Below are 25,558 nucleotides of genomic sequence, written 5' to 3' on the forward strand. Positions count from 1 at the left end.
GTAATAGTGATTGATCTTTTATTAGGATAATTTGGTTGCTATTTAAAAATCAGTATAGTTGACTCATAACTGCCCTTACCTGCATCCACTCATTAGTCTGAGGATCATAGGCTTCCACAGTGTTTAGATATGACTGCCCGTCATATCCTCCAACTGCATAGAGCCTATCACCAAGTAAACAAACACCAACTGCATCTCTGCTAATGCTCATTGGAGCGACTGCTGTCCAAGTGTCAGTTTTTGGATCGTATCTGCAAGCAAACATAAGCTTATTAGATCTAAATATTTGGAACAGTTCAGTGGCTTTTTCAAATTCACAGACTATATTCAGATGAAGTCCACAAATGTGAACTACAAAGCAAAAGTCTATTTATCTTGTCAGAGCATGACATTTGATTCAGAGTTAAAATATTTCAGCTCCAGCTTTGACAATCACATGAATGATTCCTTCTCATCTCTTCCAGCCAAACAATGTGTTAAAGTTGGCCATGATTTCAGCAACTCAAAATGAATTGCTTTGAAATGCAAGCAACACACATCAAAGTTGCTGGTGAACGCAGCAGGCCAGGCAGCATCTCTAGGAAGAGGTACAGTCGATGTTTCGGGCCGAGACCCTTCGTCAGGACTAACTGAAAGAAGAGCTAGTAAGAGATTTGAAAGTGGGAGGGGGAGGGGGACATCCAAAATGATAGGAGAAGACAGGAGGGGGAGGGATGGAGCCAAGAGCTGGACAGGTGATTGGCAAAGGGATATGAGAGGATCATAGGACAGGAGGCCCAGGGAGAAAGAAAAGGGGGAGGGGGGGAAACCCAGAGGATGGGCAAGGGATATAGTGAGAGGGACAGAGGGAGAAAAAGAGAGAGAGAGAAAGAATGTGTGTATATAAATAAATAACAGATGGGGTATGAGGGGGAGGTGGGGCATTAGCGTAAGTTTGAGAAGTCAATGTTATAAGCGTAAGGTTGAGAAGTCAATGTTCATTAGCAGAAGTTTGAGAAGTCAATGTTCATTAGCGGAAGTTTGAGGTCAATGTTATTAGCGGAAGTTTGAGAAGTCAATGTTCATTAGCGGAAGTTTGAGAAGTCAATGTTCATTAGTGGAAGTTTGAGAAGTCAATGTTCATTAGCAGAAGTTTGAGAAGTCAATGTTCATTAGCGGATGTGTGTTGCTTGAAATTCCAGCATCTGCAGATTTCCTCGTGTTTGTGCTTTGAAATGCAGTTAATTAGCATGGACATTGGGAAAATATGGACCTTTCAATTTCCATTCAAGTTTGTAAGCCTAGAGAACAGAAGAACTCTACAATGAAATTTAATAGTACTTGCGAGGAAACAGTATTTTTCTGTATTAGATAAGTGATTTGAATTTTTTACTTTGTTGCTATAGGTGAGCCTTTTCTTCAAGATACAGAAACAAATACTTTCCTTCTAGCATCGCCAGGGTTATTAATATTGCCAGATTCAGTGGTTCAATGGTTCCATTTAATATCAGAGAATGTATACAGTTTACAACCTGAAATTTTTGCTCTTTGCATTCAATCACGAGAAAAGAACACCAAAGAATGAATGACACTACAACGTGAGAACCCTGAAGCCCCCTCTCCCTCTTCCCATGCACAAGCAGCAGCAAAAATTAACCACCCCCCGCAACTTATTTCAGCAGGAAGCATCAGCACCCACCACCCAGCAAGCAGCATTAGCAAAGCTCCCAATGAGAGATCATGATCAGCAGTCCAACAAAAACCAATTATTCAGCTGACAATTCTACATACCACAGGCTCTCCCTCTCTCACTAATAAGGGACAAAGAGGTGCTGTCCTTTTTCCCCAGTGAGAGGGAAGACTAACAAAACAAAACAACTCAGTGATTGTTCTCAAATTAAAATAATATTAACAATAGTCAAAGTAGGTAAGTTATTGGAGGGAGTACTAAGAGACAGAATCTACAAGCATTTGGATAGACTGGGACTTATTAGGGAGAGTCAACATGGCTTTGTGCGTGGTAGGTCATGTTTGACCAATCTATTGGAGTTTTTCGAGGAGGTTACCAGGAAAGTGGATGAAGGGAAGGCAGTGGATATTGTCTACATGGACTTCAGTAAGGCCTTTGACAAGGTCCCGCATGGGAGGTTAGTTAGGAAAATTCACTCACTAGGTATACATGGAGAGGTGGTAAATTGGATTAGACATTGGCTCGATGGAAGAAGCCGGAGAGTGGTGGTAGAGAATTGCTTCTCTGAGTGGAGGCCTGTGACTAGTGGTGTGCCACAGGGATCAGTGCTGGGTCCATTGTTATTTGTCATCTATATCAATGATCTGGATGATAATGTGGTAAATTGGATCAGCAAGTTTGCTGATGATACAAAGATTGGAGGTGTAGTAGACAGTGAGGAAGGTTTTCAGAGCCTGCAGAGGGACTTGGACCAGTTGGAAAAATGGGCTAAAAAATGGCAGATGGAGTTTAATATTGACAAGTGTGAGGTATTGCACGTTGGAAGGACAAACCAATGTAGAACATACAGGGTTAATGGTAAGGCACTGAGGAGTGCAGTGGAACAGAGGGATCTGGGAATACAGATACAAAATTCCCTAAAAGTGGCGTTTCATGTAGATAGGGTCGTAAAGAGAGCTTTTGGTACATTGGCCTTTATTAATCAAAGTATTGAGTATAAGAGCTGGAATGTTATGATGAGGTTGTATAAGGCATTGGTGAGGCCGAATCTGGAGTATTGTGTTCAGTTTTGGTCACCAAATTACAGGAAGGATATAAATAAGGTTGAAAGAGTGCAGAGAAGGTTTACAAGGATGTTGCCGGGACTTGAGAATCTCAGTTACAGAGAAAGGTTGAATAGGTTGGGACTTTATTCCCTGGAGTGTAGAAGAATGAGGGGAGATTTGATAGAGGTATATAAAATTATGATGGGTATAGATAGAGTGAATGCAAGCAGGCTTTTTCCACTGAGGCAAGGGGAAAAAAAAAACCAGAGGACATGGGTTTAGGGTGAGGGGGGAAAAGTTTAAAGGGAACATTAGGGGGGGCTTCTTCACACAGAGAGTGGTGGGAGTATGGAATGAGCTGCCAGATGAGGTGGTAAATGCGGGTTCTTTTTTAACATTTAAGAATAAATTGGACAGATACATGGATGGGTGGTGTATGGAGGGATATGGTCTGTGTGCAGGTCAGTGGGACTAGGCAGAAAATGGTTCGGCATAGCCAAGAAGGGCCAAAAGGCCTGTTTCTGTGCTGTAGTTTCTATGGTTTCTATGGTATCGTCATGACTCCAATCCTCCTTGGCAGGAAATATTGGTTAATGTGCTACTCATCATTTGAATTTCAGCAAAACAATGCTGTTTCTATTTAGTAGCTTTGCAGCAGTGCACCAAGAATATTTTCCAGCTGGGTGCCTTGTTTTCAAGTGGAGTATACTTGCATTGTTAAATGTAGAGCAAATATGCTTTTCAGTTTTAAAAAAAGAGAATTGTGCCAGTGTGGAAACACTGTAAGGAAATAATTATCATTACAAAAGAAACTATGCAAATGGAAGATTTTTTTTACATGTAACTTGTAAATTTCACCCTCGTGTATGATGTGTCCGTGGGCAGACTGGAGATAGAACAGGCCAGCTACTGTATAAACTGACCTCAGCTTAATATACACATCAGGAATTCTGATTTGACACACGACAGTTGACTCATAATTTAATTACCACATACACAAGTTGGAGTTCTAAATAACGCCATAAGACTTAGCAGCAGAAGTAGGCTATTCGGCCCATTAAGTCTGCTCTGCCATTCAATCATGGGGTGATCCACTTCATCCAGTCATCCCCACTCCCCTGCTTTCACCCCATACCAGTTGATCCCCTGGCTAATCAAGAACCTATGTATCTCTGCCTTAAATACACCCAATGGCTTGGCCTCCACAGCCGCTCGTGGCAACAAATTCCACAGATTTACCACTCCCTGACTAAAGTAATTTCTCCACATCTCAGTTCTAAAAGGACGTCCTTCAATCCTGAAGTCGTGCCCTCTTGTCCTAGAATCCCCTACCATGGGAAATAACTTTGCCATATCTAATCTGTTCAGGCCGTTTAATATTTGGAATGTTTCTATGAGATCCCCCTCATTCTCCTGAACTCTGGGGAATACAGCCCAAGAGCTGTCAGACATTCCTCATACGGTAACCCTCTCATTCCCGGAATCAATCTTGTGAATCTTCTCTGAACCCTCTCCAATGTCAGTAAGTAAGAAGCTTTAGCTAAAATGTACATAAAATTAATTTTGAAATGCAATGATTATAATTGAATACTTACACTAAAATGAAACACCTTTGTTTTCCTCCACAGTATGATAAATCATAGTGAGATACATAACATGGGGAAGCCGGTGTTTTCTTTCTCAATTACTGTTTACTGTGTGGAGTGTTACTTTTTTTGTAGCATTCTATAAATTGCTCAAGCCAAATGAGAATTCAACGTTATTATAAAATCACAGAATCAAGTGCCAAATTAGGTTATTTAACGTGTGTCTGCTCTCCAAAATAGCTATCCATATAGTGCACTTGCCTGTACTTTTTTTATTTTCTTATAAATATTTCCTTTCTAATTATATATCTAGGTTACTTATGTGGTCAGCTGATTTATTTGACCAAACTCAAGTGAATTTATGATTCCTGGGTCATACTGTTACTGATAGGCTGCAAAACTATTTTCACACTCAAATTGCCTAAGACTGGAAATTAATCTTTAAACTTTCCTCCATTAGAATTAAAGGAACTCAGAGATATGGAGCAATAATTTCACTTTCATATTACAAGGCTATTTTTACACGAAGTTGCTAGCAGCGTGGTTTGACAGGAGTTCAGATTGGAGGTCAGCATGCCTCTTAATTTTCTCATCATGAATTTTAACACTTAAAATTTGAAATGCTGAAATTCAGATAAATCTATGCACCCGATTCTCTGATTCACATTCCGTAATTTACACTTGAACTAAGTCTCTAAAATGTTGCCTTTATTTTGGAGAAATCATTCTTAGTAGAAAAGTTACTTAATATTGAAAAATACTTTCAGCCCTGTAATATGTTGTCACTGGAAAACCAAACTCACCTGTAGATTGACTTGATAAATCATACCAAGTGAAAGTATCACTTCATGAGAACACTTTTACAAAAAAAATTATAGAAAGGATCCTTCCCCTAAGATTTCTTCACAAATTCTTTTAAATATATATAAAAATCCTAATATTCACTGGAAACTTTTGTTTGACTTCGATAATATAATAATAGTCCTAAAATTATATTGTGGAAAATAGTAGAATATTAAGCAATGCAAGTATGAATTTGAATATGCTAAATACATTAAATCATCAGTGTTTGAAGGTGAATAGATAAAAATCTTATTTTCAAGAAATTACCAAAAATACTTATTTTCAAAACTCACACTTTCCCATATTTTGTAAAATAAGGGTTAATATAGAACATAGAACATAGAATAGTACAGCACAGTACAGGCACTTGATGTTGTGCCGACCCTCAAACCCTGCCTCCCATATAAGCCCCCACCTTAGATTCCTCCATATACCTGTCTAGTAGTCTCTTAAACTTCACTAGTGTATCTGCCTCCACCACTGACTCAGGCAGTGCATTCCACGCACCAACCACTCTCTGAGTAAAAAACCTTCCTCTAATATCCCCCTTGAACTTCCCACCCCTTACCTTAAAGCCATGTCCTCTTGTATTGAGCAGTGGTGCCCTGGGGAAGAGGCGCTGGCTATCCACTCTATCTATTCCTCTTATTATCTTGTACACCTCTATCATGTCTCCTCTCATCCTCCTTCTCTCCAAAGAGTAAAGCCCTAGCTCCCTTAATCTCTGATCATAATGCATACTTTCTAAACCAGGCAGCATCCTGGTAAATCTCCTCTGTACCCTTTCCAATGCTTCCACATCCTTCCTGTAGTGAGGTGACCAGAACTAGACACAGTACTCCAAGTGTGGCCTAACCAGAGTTTTATAGAGCTGCATCATTACATCGCGACTCTTAAACTCTATCCCTCGACTTATGAAAGCTAACACCCCATAAGCTTTCTTAACTACCCTATCCACCTGTGAGGCAACTTTCAGGGATCTGTGGACATGTACCCCGAGATCCCTCTGCTCCTCCACATTACCAAGTATCCTGCCATTTACTTTGTACTCTGCCTTGGAGTTTGTCCTTCCAAAGTGTACCACCTCACACTTCTCCGGGTTGAACTCCATCTGCCATTTCTCAGCCCACTTCTGCAACCTATCAATGTCTCTCTGCAATCTTTGACAGTCCTCTACACTATCTACAACACCACCAAGGGTTCATCATAGATTTCATATATTAAATATACTTAAGATGAGACAATTGCATATTCGTGGTAGGCATGAAAATAATTGGATCTCACAACACGACAGATTAGCCAAGAAGTAATATTGGTAACATCTACAATTACATCTCCAGAAATGAATGAAGACGCAGGAATAAAATATTCAGTAATGCTTAACAATCAATTGGAATACTGTAGACATTTTAAAATAAAGTTCAAAATACATTTATTATCAAAGTATGTATACTATATACAACCTCGAATTTTGTCTCCTTCCAAAACAAAGAAATTCAATAGAATCCATTAAAAGATATCAAACACCCAATGTGCAAAATTAAAAAAAAACAAATCACACAGCCAATAAAATGAAGCAAGTAACATTCAGAACTGAAGTTCACGAAGCCAGTCAACACTGCAGCCAATCCAAGAGCCCATTAGTTGCAGGCCACAGCCTCAGTTCAGCATAGAAACAAACAAGTTTCACAAAGAGAGCTGAACCGGCCTGTTCCTCACTTCCGGCACTGACACCCTGATCTTTTCAATCTGGACTGATGCTTATATCTTCCAACCCTCGGACCCGAGTCCTGCCACTTCCATACGTTCTCAAGCCTGGGCTCCGCTGCCTCAATTTGGCCCCTTTCCGACCTCTCCAATGCAGCCCGGCGTTTAAGTTGATGAAACCTTGGTTCTTTTTTCACTCTTGGGGCCAGACCCCACTACCTCAACCCTGCATCACCTCTGCTTGCCTCGCCTTGGTTCTGCCGCATCAAATCTCCTCCTAGCCCTCTCCAGCAAAGGCCATACATTGGTTCATTCTCTGCACGTGGCTCGGGCCAAACTGCCTTGATTCGGCCCATATACGCCACACCCCAACCACCCTGCACCTTCAAGACCTCAGTTTACACTGCCAAAAAAGGTGGTTCAACAGCTCAACTCTCAGGAAGAAGTTACAGGCTATTGATTGCAGTGATCATATCTGAGAAAAAGTCTGATTAAAACAGTAATTGTTTGTTTTGTTTGCTACCTGGAAGTTGTCACTGTGCTTCACCTTAAACCGGAAGAACATGGGTGGATGGATAGGTACGGTTAGGTGCATTTATAGCTACTATACCAGGATAATGTACCTTATGATTCAGATAAATTCAGTACAATTGGAACTCAAAAAATATCCATTGATTGTAACCTAATGTACTATCTGATCTGGTTCATTCTGCAAAATATAATTATGTGAACTGGGCCAAATATAATTTGTAAAATTAATTCCAAAGTTTGCATCATTCTCTGTTTATGGCAATTCTCCCTTGACCAATTATAATTTTGCTGCTGTACAGCATGTATTTTGCAAAAAAAAGTATTTTATATGAATGACATCGATTGGAAAATATTTTAAACTTAGTTTTTTTTAACCTACCATCTAAATCACATTTTCCCCCTAGTAACTTCCGCTTTCTTACCAGATCGCAATCCTGAAGGAAAAGCGTCACTATATTGGCTAATGAAGGTTGAATTCTAACCTGGAGGCTTTGAAACTGGTTTGTAATGCATGCCTACCATGTATTTGTTTAAACTGAAGTTGTTGTGAATATCCAGAACCACAAAGATTTTCTTTTATTTTGATGTTTAAAGATGCTGACGTACATTTTTGGACAAACATAAATAGTTGACTTTACCTCTCTACGCAGTCAGACAATCTTGAAGTCAAGTTAGATGCTGGTGCATCATGTCCCCCAATGGCATACAAGAAACCATTCCATGTTGCAACTCCAACACCACCTCGTCTTTTAGACATCTGGGCACAGGGGGTCCATTTATTGGTGTGGGGATCAAAACATTCTACAGACTTAAGGCAAGAACTTCCATCTCGACCTCCAACAGCATAAAGTCTAAAAATTGAAATGTAATATTCTTAGGTGTAAAATCCATCACTTGGTTGTGCTTGATGGCGGGTATTTTTGTAAAAGAACACTTGTATATAGAACCTTATCCATCAAATATGTAATGAAAATCTAGGTAAGTCCAGCCCACAATATTTCCCCCATTTGCCCACCATTGAAAGCACTGGAGTGTAATTTTGTAAAGCCACATTATATATCCTATTATTTGTAATGCAAATTAAAAATAAACACAAAATCATTGATGATTATGAAGTCAGAATGAGAGAGTCATACAGCCCAGAAACCTGCCCTTCAGCTCATCATGCTGAAGCTACTTACCCTGCACATCTTCTCACTGCCCGGCCCACTTTAGTTTTACCTTCTCACTGTCCATCCCTGCCCTGGTTAACTTGACATGCTCTGTCTTGCCACCACCCCACCCTGGTTGACTTGAACTGCAGCCTGCTTTCTCACTTTCAAGTCTGGTGAATTCAGGTCTGGTAGAGCTGCACCCAGTTTGCCTGAGTCACCCTGTCTACATTTCTCCTTGTCACCCACGACCCCTTCCCCATGTGGTTCCCTTTGCCTTCTCAGCCCGTTTGTGCTATGCCTTACCCTATGCGTTGGCTCACCACCCTGCACATCTTCAACATTGCACAGTTCGTTTTGCACTGCCCACCACTGTTGCTGCTTCATCCGACATGGTCTGCTCTACCACCCTTTCATGTTCACCTTTCCAGATGCATTCTGGGTTACTGTCTCCTTCTTGCTCCCGCCCACTAATTCTCTGCCTTACAGTCAGTGATTCGTTTTCGCTTCATTTTGTCTCATCTTTGGCAGGTTAGTGGCTTATCTCATTTAAAATATATCAAATCTCATCTACTGAAGTGTTGGAAATTTCCAGTGTTTTCCTTGCACTTGCAATGGCTAACTGAGAGAACTGAATACAGTTATCTACTTTATGAAAGTTTCAATCCTCCTGCCAGCTCAAGTACATTTTATAAAATCAAATGATGCTTTGTTCATAAAAACTAAAAACTACAGGACATCTGAGTCAGTATTTTCAAAACATGTTATACTGTTACTTAACACTAGCACATTGTATAATCACTTAGTTGCAACCTGAGAACAAATAGTTCATGGGGCTCTAATACAGATTTCAACCAAATTGTGTGCAAAAGCGGGTCAGCTTCAACACCTGGCTATTGCTCTGGATCATCAGTAAGCTTCAACTGACCAGAGAGCATCTTTCACTGCGATGAAGATCTTCCAATGTTTATCTCAATATATTCTCTCTAATGTGCAGTTGTTTGGGGTGAACCTCACCAAACACTGCTACGTTGCATCCCAGAGCAAGGATACTGATCATATATAAAAGGAATGACAGGGAAGACCGTTCTCACCTCTGTCTAAACAAGTTTGAGAGCTTTAATGATGAGGTATTCTGCCAAACAATTTTGATGGGCAGCTCAGGGTAGCATCCTTACTGAATTGGCAGTCTCCTTCTGCAGGGCTCTGAAGGGCATCCTTGCCCAACTCCAGATATGATTGGGAAGCTTTTATTTTCCACCCATTCATTTAGACTGCACAACAGGTCAATTCATAGACCATCTCCCCAAAATCACTCTTGGAGAACACATCCATTTTATGCATGTGCAAGATTCTGTTAAAGGTCTTTTCCTGGTTTAAGCTGATAGGCAAGACTCCAACCCATTTCCCTAGTTATTGTATCCATGAGCAGCAATGATGCAGGTCTTTTTCAGGTGAATCACCAAGCCCAGAACAGACTTGACTCAACTGGCGATGACCTTAGACAGTTTTGCAATCAATATTTATCACTGAGAGATTAGTCAATTTCTGATTTTGTTCCTCTCCCCTTCTATTTGTAGGTGAGGCTGATAATGCCCTTCCTCAGGAATTCTAACACCTTGGTAGTTAGAAGCAGACTGCTCCAGTCTCACCCAGCCAAGTACAACTCAACTGGCAAGCCATCACTTGCAGGGATGTAGGTGTTTAAGCTTTGCAAAGAACTTTAAAACAGAACAAAGCCATGGCACTATTCAAAACAATAAACAACCTGCTGGAAGGACAGCAACCAACTTCTGTGGGTGGAAAGAAGTTGTTTATATTTGGGGGTGAAAAGCATTAACAGATCATTTTTGACCCGAAATGTTGACAATTCCTTTCTTCCCACAGATGCTGCTTGACCAGCTGAGTCCTTCCAGCAGATTGTTTGTTGCTCCAGAATACGCAGTCTCATACGTCTACTCTAGTCAAAGAATATGAAATAGAAAATACATTTAAGGAAGAATGGTAAATGAAAATAATAATAAAATAGATAATATTTATTTGATTTTTGGGATATGGGCGTTGCTAGCAAAACCCGCATTTATTGTTCATTCTAAACTGCTCCTTGAACTGAATAATCTTCTGGGCCATTTATATGTTTCTATGTTTCTATAAGGGTCAACTACTTCGATAGGTCTGGAGTCATAGTTTGGTCTGTCTGCGAACCAGATAATAGTGAGAGATTTCCTCTGCAGAAGGAAAAAAAAAATCAAAATTTTTACTGACAACCTTGCAGTTCTTGCTAATACAATTCTTCAAAAATTCAGTTTATTTATGACATCCCACAGTTGCAGGTAGTGAAATCTAAACTCAGGTTTCTGGATTACCAATCAAATTGCTGTTAGGCCACTACACAATCTTAGCATTCTCTTGGTAAACATTCAAATTTTGTCATTAGCTTGAATAGATATAATACTAGGAAAAGCAAATACATCAGTTTAAAGACAGCAAATTGTATGTCTGTCCCCTACAATATTCCCAATGGTCATCACTGACAAATAGATCATTTACAAATGCATATCTACAAATAATTTCTTACTTTCCATTAAGTACTGCTACACCAACTGTACTTCGTGGCACTGACATACTGGCAACAAAGTTCCACTGCCGAGCCTGTGGGTCCCATCGCTCAACTGTATTTAGATAGCTCCAACCGTCATGTCCACCTACTGCATACATGGGACCCTCCAGAACTTCCACTCCTATAAAGGGGACAGAAATATTTCATCAGGCTTTGGAACTATATTCAGATTGAAATGCCTCAAACAATGTAACAGAAATAAAATCTAGTTGTGCAGGATCCACTATATACCTACCACCAAGAGCAAATAAATAGGAACTTGGCGAGCAAAGGAACTCATTCTGAAAGATTTCTTACTTTACTTACATTAATCTGTAGTAATATTCAGTGGTAAACAAACTCTTAGCTGATCTCAGTTAATTAGGTGGTCAGCTACAACTTGTTAACTGAAATTATTGTCAGCTGACTCAGACCTGGGAATCCTGGTAGTACAAACATAATGTGATTGCATTGAGGGCAGCTTCTACCAAACGTGAAGAATGGGAACATGAAGCAGCCGGGAAAAGAGGTATATCCACAAACTGCCGGGAGGAACTCAGCAGATCAAGCAGCTTCTATGGAAGTGAATAAACAGTTGATGTTTTGGGCTGAGACCCTTCGTCAGCATTGGAAAGGAAGGGGGAAGATGCCAGAAAAAGAAAGTGGGGGAGGGGAAGGAGTACAAGCTAGAAGGCGATAGGTGGTGCCAGGTGGGTCGGGGGGAAGGAGATGAAGTAAGAAATCTGATAGAAAAGGAGAGTGGACCATGGGAGAAAGGGAAGGAGGAGAGGCACTAGGGGGAGGTGATAGAAAGGTGAGGAGAAGAGAAGAGGCAAGAGAGTGGCCAGAGTGAGGAATTGAAGAAGAGGGAAGGGGGGGGGGGGAATACCAGAAGTTGGAGATATTGATGATGCCATGGGAGAAAAGGTGCTGCTTAGAACTTGAGAGGAAATTGCCAGGAAAACACTGAAGTGTAGAAATTTAATAATGATGAAGCAACATTTCTCAGCAGCTGGTTTTCAGATTAGTTCATGTGGGATTATATAAAAATAACCAAATATATAGACATTTTTGAGAAATGAGGAAAAAGAATGATGTTTTTTTTAAGATTCATAAAAACCCTAAAGCTTACTCAAAGTTTATATTTCAATCACTGCAGTTCTGCTTTAGGTCTTCCATTTAAAATTGTATTTATATATGGTTTTCAAAGGAAATTCAATTAACGACAGTACTAAGTAGTAAGTTAATAAAAGGATTTTAACTTGTACCCAGTATGTAAAAGCATTTGCAAATAGATGATTATTGAGAACAAACAGAAATTTGAAATAGCAAAAAGTGATATGTTCTGAGATTAGGCTAGGGTTAAATCCGGCGTTGTTGGGCAGCGTGGCACCCAGGGCCTATTCCGTGCTGTATCTCTAAATAAATAAATGACAAGCACATTGCTTAATTCATAGAGAATTTATCTCAAGAGCTTAACAATGTTCTCATTATAATAAAAAACAGTGAACTTTATGAATGCAAATGCCTTCAATTCTTGCATCTTTGCTGTTACGTGGGAGCTGCCACCGTCACATACTTTACATACGGAATGAAAAAGTACTAAAGCACGAAACCAAATATACATGCTATGACATGAAGTTGAAACTATGTATCTCAAAAGAAGTTTCTTTTTGTATAGTGGTTCACCAAGTAAGCACACCATGTTTGATAACTTCAGTCATCTTAATAAATCTATGCAGAAATGTACACAATCTGTTTGAGATGGCAGACAAGATCAGAAGTTTTAAAAAAGCTTAAATTCTGTAAAGAGTTGAGCACACTTGTTTGGAAATGTTCCCAGCTTTTGTAATGAAGGATATTGATGACTGCAGATGCATCAGTCTTATTCTCCAAAGTAGAATAGTATAATCTCACTCAAAATTAACACCCCAAAAAAATGCAGAGCATTTCCCCTCTATTTCTGATTACCTGAGTCTATCATGGGTAAAGCTCTCCCCACCACTAAGCACATTTACACACAACATTGTTGCAGGAAAGCAGCACCCATCGCCAATGACCCCAACAACCCAGGGCACGCTTTCTTCTTGCTGCTGCCATAAGGAGGAAAGTACAGGAGCCTCAAGACTCACACCACCAGGTTCAGGAACAATTATTACCCCTTAACGATCAATCTCTTGAACCAAACATCCACTCACCCCATCACTGAAATGTTCCCGCAACCTATGGACTCACTTTCAAGGACTATTCATCTCATGTTCTCGATATTTATTGCTTATTTATTATTATTTCATTCTTTTTGTATTTGCACAGTTTGTTGTCTTTTGCACACTGGTTGAATGCCCAAGTAGGTGTGGCCTTCCGTTGATTCTATTACGGTTATTATTCTATGATGGATTTATTGAGTATGCTCACAAGAAAATGAATCTCAGGGTTGTATATGGTGACATATATGTATTTTGATAATAAACTTACTTTGAACTTAAAAAGAACAATGGATTTAAGATGTAACTTCATCTGCAAATACTGAAACCATACTTTTGCTGCCGTTAGGGGACAAGTTCAAAGGTTCATGTTATTGTCAAAGTATGCATGTACAATACAACTCTTGATATACAGTGGTGCTGAAAAGATTGTGAACCCTGAAGAATTTTCCATATTTCTGCATAAATATGACATAAAATATGATCAGATCTTCATGCAACTCCTAAAACTAGATAAAGGGAACCCAATTAAATAAATAACACAACAAACATTATACTTGTTCACTTACTTATTGAAAAAGTGATCCAATATCACACGTATTTTCTCAGTTAAATAAAGAACAAAAGGGAGGTGAGAGTTAATATTGGACCACTGGAAAATGATGCTGCTGAGGTGTTAATGGGGGACACAGAAATGACAGATTAACTTATTGAGTACTTTGCATCAGCCTTCACTGTGGAAGACAGTAGCAGTGTGCCAGAGGTCTGTGAATGTCAGGGAGCAGGACTGAGTGCTATTGCTATTACAAAGGAAAAAGTGCTAAGCAACCTCAAAGGTCTTAAGGTGGATAAGTCACCTGGAGCAGATGAACTACATCCCAGAGTCCTGAAAGAGGTTGCTGAAGAGATAACGGATGCATTGGCCACGACCTTTCAAGAATTACTTGATTCGGGCAAGGTCCAGAAGGACTGGAAAATTGCAAATGTCACACCACTCTTTAAGAAAGGAGGAAGACAAAAGAGACAAAATTATAGGCCAGTTAGCCTAACCTCAGTGACTGGTAAGGTGCTGGAGTCTATTATTAAGGATGAGGTTTCTTGGAGACTAATGATAAAATAAGTCAAATTCAGTATGATTTCTGTCAAGGGAAATCTTGCCTGACAAATCTTTGAGGAAGTAACAAACGGGGTGGACCAAGGAGACACAGTGGATGTCATTTACTTAGATTTTCAGAGGGCATTTGATTGGACACCTCAGATTAAGCTGCTTAACAAGATAAAATCCTATGGTGTCACAGGAAGGACAGAGGAATGGCTGACAGACAGGAGGCAGCAAGTGGGAATAAAGAGGGCCTTTTCTGAACGGCTGCCAGTGACTAGTGGTGTTTCTCAGGTGTCAGTATTCATTTAGAAAGTGGAATTGATGGCTTTGTGGCAATATTTGTGGATGCTATAAAGATAGGTACTGCTGAGGAAGCAATGTGATATGGAAGAATGGGGGAAAAAAGTGGCAGATGGGATCCAGTGTTATCCAATGTATGATAATGCATTTTGGTAAAAGGAACAATAGTGCAGACTGTTGATCAGTCCTGCACATCAGCTTGGAGGAACTTTAGGTTATTCATCCTTACAAAACCTCTTCAACTCTGGGATGTTGGTGGTTTTCCTTGCATGAACTGCTTGCTTCAGGTCTTTCCACAACATTTCTACAGGATTAAGGTCAGGACTTTGACTAGGCCATTCCAAAATAAGAATTTTCTTCTTTTTAGACCATTCTGTTGTTGATTTACTTCTGCCTTTCAGATCATTGTCTTGTTGCATTATCCAACTTCTATTAAGCATCAGGTGACAGACTGCTAACCTGACATTCTCCTGTAAAATGTCTTGATACAATTTGAATTCATTGTTCCCTCAATGATTGCAAACATCCAGGCCCTGAGGCAGCAAAGCAGCCCCAAACCATGATGCTCCTTCCACCATGCTTTACAGTTGAGATGAGGTTTTGCTGTTGGTGAGCAGTGCCCTTTTTCTTCCAAACATAACAATATGCATTTCTACCAAAAAGTTCAACTTTTGTCTCATCTGTCCACAGAACATTGTCTCAGAAGTGCTGTAGAGCATCCAGAAGTTTTTTTGCAAACCTGAGTCGAGCAGCAATTTTCTTTTGGAGAGCAGTGGTTTCCTCCGTGGTATCCTTCCATGAACACCATTCTTGTTCAGTGTTTTTCTTATATTGGACACATGAACAGAGACGTTATCAAGTTCTAGAGATTTCTGCAGGTCTTTTGCTGTTACCCTTTGGTTCTTTTCCACCTCCTTCAGCATTGCATATTGTGCTCCTGGTGTGATCTTTGCATGACGCCTATTCCTAGTGAGAGTAGCAACAGTATTTAATTTCCTCCATTTCTAGACAATTTCTCTTACTGTGGACTGATAGACACTCAGGTCTTTAGAGCGAAGGGTCTCGACCCGAAACGTCGACTGTACCTCTTCCTAGAGATGCTGCCTGGCCTGCTGCGTTCACCAGCAACTTTGATGTGTGTTGCAGGTCTTTAGAAATGCTTTTGTGGCCTTTTCTAGCTTCATGCATCTCCACAGTTCTTCTTCTAAGGTCCTCTGAAAGTTGTTTTGATCAAGGCACGGTGCACATAAACAGATTTTTCTTGAGAAGAGCAGGCTCTGTCAGTAACCTGACTTTGTGCGTCTTTTTGCTAATAGGGCAGGGCACCTTTACAATCCACACCTCCAAACTCATCTCATTGATTGGAACACCTGACGCCAAATAGCTTTTGTAGAAGGTTCACATACTTTTTGCAACAAATACATGTAATATTGGATTATTTTTCTCAATAAATAAACAAACAAGTATAATTTATGTGCTATTTATTTAATTGGGTTCTCTTTACCTACATCAAGATCTGATCACATTTTAGGTCATCCTTATGCAGAAATAGAGAAAATTCTATAGAGTTCACAAACTTTCTAGCACCGCTGTACATCTTCTCCAGATAGCCATGAAATACAGAAAAACCATGGGTTGTTGAAAAGAAAAGCCATCACTCCCCCCCCGACACAAAAAAGGAAAAGAACCAAAACTCGCAAACCAAAACCCCCCACCCCCTCCCTTGCAAAAAACTCCGTGACGATAACATCAAATCCCCATCCCCCTTGCTTGCTGAGAAAACAGTGCCGATATCAAATCCCTGCAGAAAAGAACAGTGACAATAGCCCCAACCCCCTCTTTCACACACAAAACAGATTCGCCCAGACAGAAAAACACCAACAAGAACATCGAACATCAGACCCTAAATGCCCAACTTCTTCCTCGCATAAAAAGTGACATATCGCCCACCCGCTATTTGGCAACAAGAAAAAAATACAGTGAAAACTGAAGGAGACCAATAGAAAGTAGAGTCCAACAACCACATAATTCTCAAAATATCGAAAACATCCTTCCATCAGCTTTTGTGGAGAGTGGCTGCACAAACTCAGTCCATCTGTGAAGAGCAGCCACCACACTGGGTGAAGGCTGCCAACCCAGCTACTAACCCCAGAGCCTCCATTGACAGCGACGGCTGAACTCCTCTGCATTCACCTTGATGCTTCAATCTTCCCCGCCACTTTGAGATGGAGTCGTTCATGACCCTGGGTTCCATCTCTGGTCTTCTCCACGAGTCAGCTTCTGTTCTTGGTCCTTTTTGGGTCCTCGAGCAAGGCACTTAACCACACATTGCTCTAGTGTCTGTGCGAGGAGTGGCGACCCACACATACTTTCAATCTGCACCTTGTAAGGCATGAAAATGCCCGACGCAGGCCTCTCATGGTCTGAGTCGACATTCCCTCCTTTGGGTCCCCATCTCTGGTCTTCTTCACGATGCAGCTCTTCGAACACAGCAGAGTGCAAGATCATTCGACTGAATTCCAAACTGCAGGTCATAGGCTCCAGCAGTTTCCATAACACAATTAAAACAAAAAGAACAAGCAGAAGACATGGAGAAAGTGAAATTATTGAAAAGATTAGCTATCTGAAAAATGTCGCCTGAGGAACCATTGTTCATTGGCGCCATCTTGGCTGGGAGTTTCAAGAAATGCAGGATTTATGAAGAGATGACAGTCTGAAATTACAATTTCATCCTAACTACCTGCTGCTGGATTAAAGTCAATCAAGAATTTACACAACCCAGTGACCTTGCAGTCAAAACCTTACTGCCGTTTCATTCCAGATGTTGCAAAAGTGACTGCTTACACACTAAGCCAAGTTACTTGCAGAGCAGCTTGCAGCCTGAGTAGATATATTTCATAAAGTACAGGGGATACTTAACTGTGAGTGTTCAGGCTGGAAGTTCAAGAGTGCTAACTTGAATCAACACTCTGTTAAATATTCCCAAGCAGTGTATGGCTGCAATGCAGTTTGCTTTGGGAAGGGAATAAATGCAAGAAGTAAAAGGATTTTCTCCAATTTTTTAACAGAAAGATAGACTATATTAATGATTGTGTCAAAAACATTTTGTAAAACATTAAATTTGAACAGAAAAATATTATCTTCAAAATAGTGTGAGGCTCAGATGATTTACCAAGTGCATTCACCTTAATTTCATGCTTATATGCACAAATCTATTGTTTACAAACAAGCAACATTGGCTGGGTCCTTAAAAGGCCAGTTCAGTTTAGGATGATAGCCTGGCATCAAAAAGATTGAAAAACATTGTTTGGGCAGATTCCATAATTGAGGACAAACAGGCATTTTTGCAACTGTCAATGAACATTCTCCTGGAGTCAGAGTAAAGGACACCATTAAATGGCACAACTATAAAGGAGGTGCACAAACAGACAAAAAATGTATATAGATAGTGATTAATTAAAAATAGAATTTCAGTATTCGTAAATATAGACATGGAGTGTAAAAACAGGGAAGTTGTGCTGGAAAACACAAAAAGATGTAAATGTAGATGTCTGACATAACAGAAAATGCTGGAAATACTCAACAGGTCAGTCAGTATCTGTGGGGAGAGAGGGAGAGGAAGGGGGAAGGGGAAGGGAAGGGGAGGGGGAAGGGAAAGGGATCAATGACCCATCGTGAACTGAAACTCTAATTCTGTCGCTCTTTCCTGTTTAACATTTCAGACATTTTCTCTTTTTATTACTGAAGTTGAACCTGCAGAAAACATGAGTCAAAACACAACTGGAGTAAGTATTGAGTCCAGCTACAGTTGCCATTAGAGAGGATGCAGAATTTCCTGTGAGGATACAGAAAGGATTTACCAGAATGGTTTCAGAGATAAGGAATCTGAGTTGTATCATTAGAGATGAGAAGAGTGATTATTGACTTTGCAGCGAAGAAGCTTGAGAGGAGATTTGACCGTTGGGTACAAGCTAATGATTGGTATAGAGAGAATAACGTAAGGGAGGCTATTCCCAGAAGTTGGTAGTTCAAAAGCTAGGGAAAGCAGTCATACATCCACAGCAAAAATTAATCATGTGAGATAAAATGAAAATCTTTTTTATTCTGTAGCCTGGATCTGGGAGTCAGTATCTAGGAGGATGCTGGAAATAGAATCAATCACTGGCTTCATAAGAAAACCATAGGATATCAGTAGGAGAATGGGACCCACTGGTTTACACAACTAGGTGTTGTTACTGATCTAAATAGCCTTCACCTGTACTTAACGATTCTATGATTCAGCCCACAGCTTTCATTGTTCGCATACTCCATGATAAAGAATGCTAATTATTATAATAATTCTCTCATGGTTATTGCATTTTTGATGTTAACTTCTTTCCAGCAATATCTGTAATAACCAAAACCACAATCATCTCCATTTAAATAGGGACATTAACATACTACCTCACAGGCATATTATCAAACAACATTTGACAGAGACCTAAATGGGACTTTAGGAAAGCAGAATAGAGGATTAGTGAAAGGCAGTTTTTGAATAATTCACGTTATGCCATAAAAAGCTCTGTATCAATAGTTCCTCCAGGAAATTTATTCTCTTTGTACTGAAGATGCATATTGATATAAATATTTAAAGATTTTAGTTTAAAATAAAAGAAAAATGAAATTTCTACATCTCTAATTTTACTTAAGATAAATGTGATGTAAATATGGATCCCCTTTCCAGAGCTTATGTTTGTGGATTACAACTTGTATGCCAAACTGAAGATGCCAATAAATTTATGGGACAGCCAGGTTTGAAAATATCCTTCATTTGACCCTTTGGTTGAAAGCTTTAGGTGGTGAGAAGCCACATATAGTGATTGATGCTTCTCTCTACACTCTTGCACAGCCAAGGTTATGGACACCGTATCTTCTAGATTACATTTTGTCTCTGGTAGGTTGTCACTGAGAAATATTCTTGCAAGGATCTTCTTATAACAGGCAACAGTTAATGCAATTGTACAGTACAGGTGTCCCTTGCTTTTCGAACGTTCGCTTTATGAAACCTCACTGTTACGAAAGACCTACATTAGTTCCCTGTTTTCACTAACAGGTATTTTCACTGTTACGAGAAAAGGCAGCGCGTGCCCCGAGCAGCCGCTGTCCCCAGGAACTGCATTCTCGCCGGCATTGCTTAAACACGTGTCTGTGAGCAGCCGTTAGCAAGATGAGTTCTAAGGTATCGGAAAAGCCTAAAAGAGCTCATAAGGGTTTTACACTTAGCGTAAAACTAGACATAATTAAGCTCTTTGATCGTGGTGAGCGAAGTAAGGACAAAGTGAGTTTGGCTTGTGGAAGTTGACGAAGATGATGTTGAAGAGGTTTTGGCATCCCATGACCAAGAACTGACAGATGAAGAGCTGATGCAATTGGAAGAGGAAAGGATAACAATTGAAACTGAATGAGTAATGATAAAGTACGACTTTAATTTTGAAAGGGTACGTTGGTTTAGGACATATTTGCAAGATGGTTTGAGTCCTTACAAAGAACTGTACGATAGAAAAATGCGCGAGGCTCAGCAGTCAAGCATACTGTCGTTTTTCAAGACTTTCACAACAGCCACAGCAGACAACGAACCTTGACCTTTGACATCGAGGCAGGCAGACATAGAAGAAGATGACCTGCTTGCCCTGATGGAAACAGACCACACCCCAGTGTCCCACCACCCCAACCCCCAGGCTGCGGACAGATACTGATTCACGGAGAATACAGCGGTAGCCAGGAGGCACAAGCACATCTTTAAGAAAAAAGCTGAAATAAACATGCTAATTAATTAGGTGCCGCCCTTCACGTAATTGTCAGCCCCGATCAGAGGCGACACAATCGGCAATTGCATCTGATCTGGGCCGACAATTACGTGAAGGGCGGCACCTAATTAATTAGCATGTTGATTTCGGCTTTTTTCTTAAAGATGTGCTGGGTGCCTCCCGGCTACCGCTGTACCCCTGCATGCTTCACGGATCGGTATCGGTTCACTGCCCGGAGGGTGGGGGCCACTGCACCACTCAAACTCCGACAACTGAGCCTAACGCACCATCATCAGTGTGCTCGATGTCTTCCAAATTCCCAAAAATGATATTACACTGTACATACATTATTTCTACTTTATATAGGCTGTGTATTTTTACGTGTTATTTGGTATGATTTGGCAGCTTCATAGCTTAAAGATTACTGGAGAGCGCTTGCACCGTGTTTCTGCCAACAGTGCTTGAGTGAGACTTTCGCTACGGAGAACAGTCAGGCAATGATTGTGGAAAAGTATTTCTACTTTATATAGGCTGTGTATGTATATCATTCCTGCTTTTACTATATGTTACTGTTATTTTAGGTTTTATGTGTTATTTGGCATGATTTGGTAGGTTATTCTTTGGGTTTGCGAACGCTCACAAAATTTTTCCATATAAATAAATGGTAATTGCTTCTTCGCTTTACGACATTCCGGCTTACAAACCGTTTAATAGGAACGCTCTACCTTCGGATGGCAGGGGAAACCTGTATCCTTTCTTACAGATTATGGCACCTCTAAGATACTCGAACATTCTTTGCAGACATGGGAAATGAGGTTGTGAGTTGCCATTAAAAGTACATCTTTGCTATGTTTTGATACTTCAATCAAGGATTTTGTGCACCAAAATACTTGGCTTTCTAATGTCTGTGGATATGGTTGCCCTCCTGAATCACATTATAAGGATTCTTCCAGCCCCAGAACAGTTGTACTTACAATCTATCAGCTCTTTTGGATCCTGCTTTTACAAGGTGACTGACTTCAGGTTGTTCAGACTTCAGAGATTTAAAAAAACCCAGAAATGTGCACTGTTATAAGATGTCTCAACTTGTGATAATAAATATATTAATCATAAGACAAAATCACTATTTTCCCTTTCTCAGCCTAATGCAATTGAATAAGAATGTCACCGGTGATACTTAGACTTCAATTACATTTTATATAACCTACAAATTATGCCACTTACCAAGGCCATGCCTATGTGTAGACATGGGGGGCATGATACTCCAGCTTTTAGTTTTTGGGTTGTAGCACTCAACTGTATTTAAAGTCTTCAATCCATCTCTACCTCCCACAACATAAAGTTTGTCATCCAGAACTGCCACACCAAATTGTAATCGTCTCCCATTCATATTGGCAACATGTGTCCAAGTATTGGAACGAAGGTCGTATCTTTCGATGCTTGTGGCACCTAGAGTTGAATCAAAATTGAAACAAAAAATTCTGAAAACATTCTTTTTATGTTGAAAGAAAGATATCACATATTTGGGGAAAGTGTCACTTTATTTTCATTTAAAGTTGTATTGCTCACATAAGTTAAAAGCCAACCATAATAAGGCATTTTAAAATACTCTGAAAATACAAATTTATTGTCCAGTTTTGTATAATTTACACATGGGTAGGTATTATGTCAGTAGCATACTATTATTTTGGCACTAATCACTCAGGAAATACCTATACCCTATCAAGCTGATCGATTCTCATGAATACTTAGAATCATGGGGAGATCCAGAAGACTTTTCAATGTGTTAAGATTGACTAAAAAGAGAGACGACCGAAAGGTTTAAATGTTCAACGATTCATTTATTATCAAAGTATACAACTCTGAAATTCTTCAGTTCTCTGGGCAGCCATGAAACCAAGAAAAAAATGAAAGACAGCACAATCATTAACCCCCAAGTCCCTCCTCTCACGCAAAAACTGAGCAAAACGGATCAGGCACATTGACCCTCCAAATCTCTTTTCCTGCTCAAAAAACCATCTCCTGAACTTCAAACAAATATTCTATCTGATTCTATTTAAAATGTTGCCACAATTGCTGTCTCCAATCCTCTGTAGGTAATCAGTTCTATATGCTCAATTTTTCCCATTTTGTTTCTCCCCATTTCTGATGAATGGTTTTCTACCTAAAGCATTAACACTGTTTCTCACCACACATATGCTGCCCGAATTAATTAGTGTTTCCAGGATTTTCTTTTACAGTACTTGATTTCCAGTATTTGAAGCATACTTTTTATGTGAAAAGGTTCTCACCACTTTGATCGGGACTCAGTTCTTGTGAGCAATCAGTTGGTTTATAATTTCTATAACTTCAGTCCCTGAATATATCGAATAACCTAAAATGTTAATTGTATTTCTCTTCACAAATACTAAATGCAGCTGAAACACCATTCATATATTTACAGGTGTCACCATTGTTGTTGGTAAAATCTCACTCAAATGGCAATGAGGAGGTGTACAGGAGTGAGATAGATCAGCTGATTGAGTGATTTGCAACATCAACCTTACTCTCAACAAGAAATTGATTGCAGTGTCAGGAAGGGGAAGCTGAGAGTTCACGCACCAGTCCTCATCATGGTCGAGTAGCTTCAAGTCCCTGGGTATCAACATCTCGGAGGATCCATCCTGGGTCCAACACATTGATGCAATCACGAAGAAGGCACACCAGTGGCTCTAATTCGTTATGTGTTTGAGGAAATTTGATGACACCAAAGAATCTTGAAAATTTCTATAGATGTACGGTGGAGAGAATTCTGACCAGTTGCTGGCTTGGAGGCTCCACTGCACAGGATCACAAGAGTTGGCGGACTCACCCAGCTCCATCACTCACTCCCTCCACTGAAGCCATTTTCAAATGGTGGTGTCTCAGGAAGATGATTCAAAAGCAGCATCTTCCCCTCTGCTATCAGATTTCTGAGTGGTCAATGAACCTATGAACACTACCCCATTATTCCTTTATTTTGCACTAATTATTTTGTAATTTATAGTAACGTCATATCTTTGCACTGTACTGCTGCCAAAAAACAAACCAAATCATATAAACAGTGATAATAAACCTGATTCTGATCTTATCAGATATTTTAGTATTCCTAGAATTTTGATTAATTTTTACTCATACTGGCCACATATGTATTATTTTACTTTTCTGGATATGTTATTTTGTTACACCCGTGCTACTTTCATTTATTGTTGCAATATTCTTCTCCTCAGCTCTAGAAACACATGCAGTAATATCTCCTCCATAGTTCATAATTCAACAAACGTGTCTACATTGCTTTAGATTACATGACTATTGTACTGAGGCCTACTAAGATGACTACTTAACATTGTACTTTATTTGTGTTGTTGACTGTTTCTTTGCACTGTCTGGACATTAGAGGAATATGCCCAACAGTAATAATAAAAACAGCCAAGACTGGAAATGTTCTGGAGTAAGGTAGAAGCTTTGAATGGAAAATGAGAGTTAATGTATCAAGTTAATGGTTTTTCATCAGAATTGAAGAATGGCTATTGATATGAAATATCACATATTTCTCCCTCCACAGTTTCTGACTGAATTGCTATTTTTAACATTTCATTTTCTTATTGCAGGTTTCCAGCATCCATAGTATTTGGCTTCTGTGTCAATATTCTTAGAAATACTTCAAAGATTCCTTCTTCCTGCACACAAAACTTAACAATATAGAAAGTCATTTTCACTACTACACACCAATAGACAATAGATGCAGGAGTAGGCCATTCAGCCCTTTGAGCCAGCACCACCATTCACTGTGATCATGGCTGATCATCCACAGTCAGTACCCTTTTCCTGCCTTCTCCCCATATCCCTTGACTCCGCTATCTTTAAGAGCTCTATCTAACTCTTTCTTGAAAGAATCCAGAGAATTGGCCTCCACTGCCTTCTGAGGCAGAGTATTCCACAGAACCACAACCCTCTGTGTGAAAAAGTTTTTCCTCAACTCCGTTCTAAATTGTCTACCCCTTATTCTTAAACTGTGGCCTCTGGTTCTGGACTCTCCCAACATCAGGAACATGTTTCCTGCCTCTAGCATGTCCAATCCCTTAATAATCTTATACGTTTCAATCAGATCCCCTCCCATCCTTCCAAATTTCAGTGTATACAACCCCAGTTGCTCCAATCCTTCAACATATGATAGTCCCGCCATCCCGGGAATTAACCTCATGAACCTACGCTACACTCTCTCAATAGCTAGAACATCCCTCCTCAAATCTGGAGACCAAAACTGTACAAAATGTATCTTTTATTCAGTTTTCAGCTTTTTTAATTCATTATGATCTGTGTTTCTGAACAATTTTATGATTTTCAGTTATTGATATCAATCAGAAACTATTTTCTGGGCATACCCTTCAAAGTCCTTTCACTACAATATTGCATAATAAGCATTATTCCCAAAAGTTCAATGCACATAGATTGCTAAGTTTGATCTCAAACTTCCATGTGTTAAGCAATCAGTGGGCTGAACTACATGGTGATTTGTGTTACACAAATGTTGCCAAGAATCTATAAGCAAATTATGTAAATTATCTTCATTCCTAGACAAGAGTTTACAAGGCAGTATGCTAGCTTTTTGTAGAATCAGCATTCTATATTCTATTGGATTAACTAAACCAAAAGCATTAACTCTTTAAATTTCAAGTACCATAGGACCTAACTGCATGGATTACTTTAGAGGAAGCCAAAACCATTTGATAAAAGCATAGGTGGATGGCAGTGATTATGAAGAAATGAAGCATAAAGAGGTAAATGGAAAATAGCCAATATGACAGTAAATACCTGATTTAGAACAAAACAGAGGGAACTTCAATGATGAGCTAAATATGCTGTATTCGACCTGGACTGCTCAGATGTCATTATTGATACCAGAAACGAATTCTATTTCCAATGCAATGCTCTTTGCTTTCATAAATTTAAGACTTTTTCAAAAAACACAAGTAGTATTTCGCAAAAACATTTAGATCTTCATCAGTTTGTTTC

At 39.6% G+C, this 25,558-nt stretch overlaps 1 protein-coding gene across 5 annotated transcripts in view; it reads right to left on the reverse strand.

Moving 5' to 3' along the window:
- The window catches only part of LOC134344077 (kelch-like protein 5), a 147,987-nt gene that overhangs the window by 14,807 nt on the left and 107,622 nt on the right, over positions 1-25,558 (reverse strand). For all 5 annotated transcript variants that reach the window (XM_063043295.1, XM_063043294.1, XM_063043293.1 and 2 more), the window contains 4 exons: positions 21,749-21,973; positions 11,112-11,274; positions 8,021-8,233; positions 80-251 (listed from right to left, as the gene is read on the reverse strand). In XM_063043295.1, the coding sequence (XP_062899365.1) occupies positions 80-251; positions 8,021-8,233; positions 11,112-11,274; positions 21,749-21,973 (773 nt within the window). The remainder of the gene's footprint in view (positions 1-79; positions 252-8,020; positions 8,234-11,111; positions 11,275-21,748; positions 21,974-25,558) is intronic.

This window comes from Mobula hypostoma, chromosome 3 (assembly GCF_963921235.1).
Source record: "Mobula hypostoma chromosome 3, sMobHyp1.1, whole genome shotgun sequence".
Classification (NCBI taxonomy): domain Eukaryota; kingdom Metazoa; phylum Chordata; class Chondrichthyes; order Myliobatiformes; family Myliobatidae; genus Mobula; species Mobula hypostoma.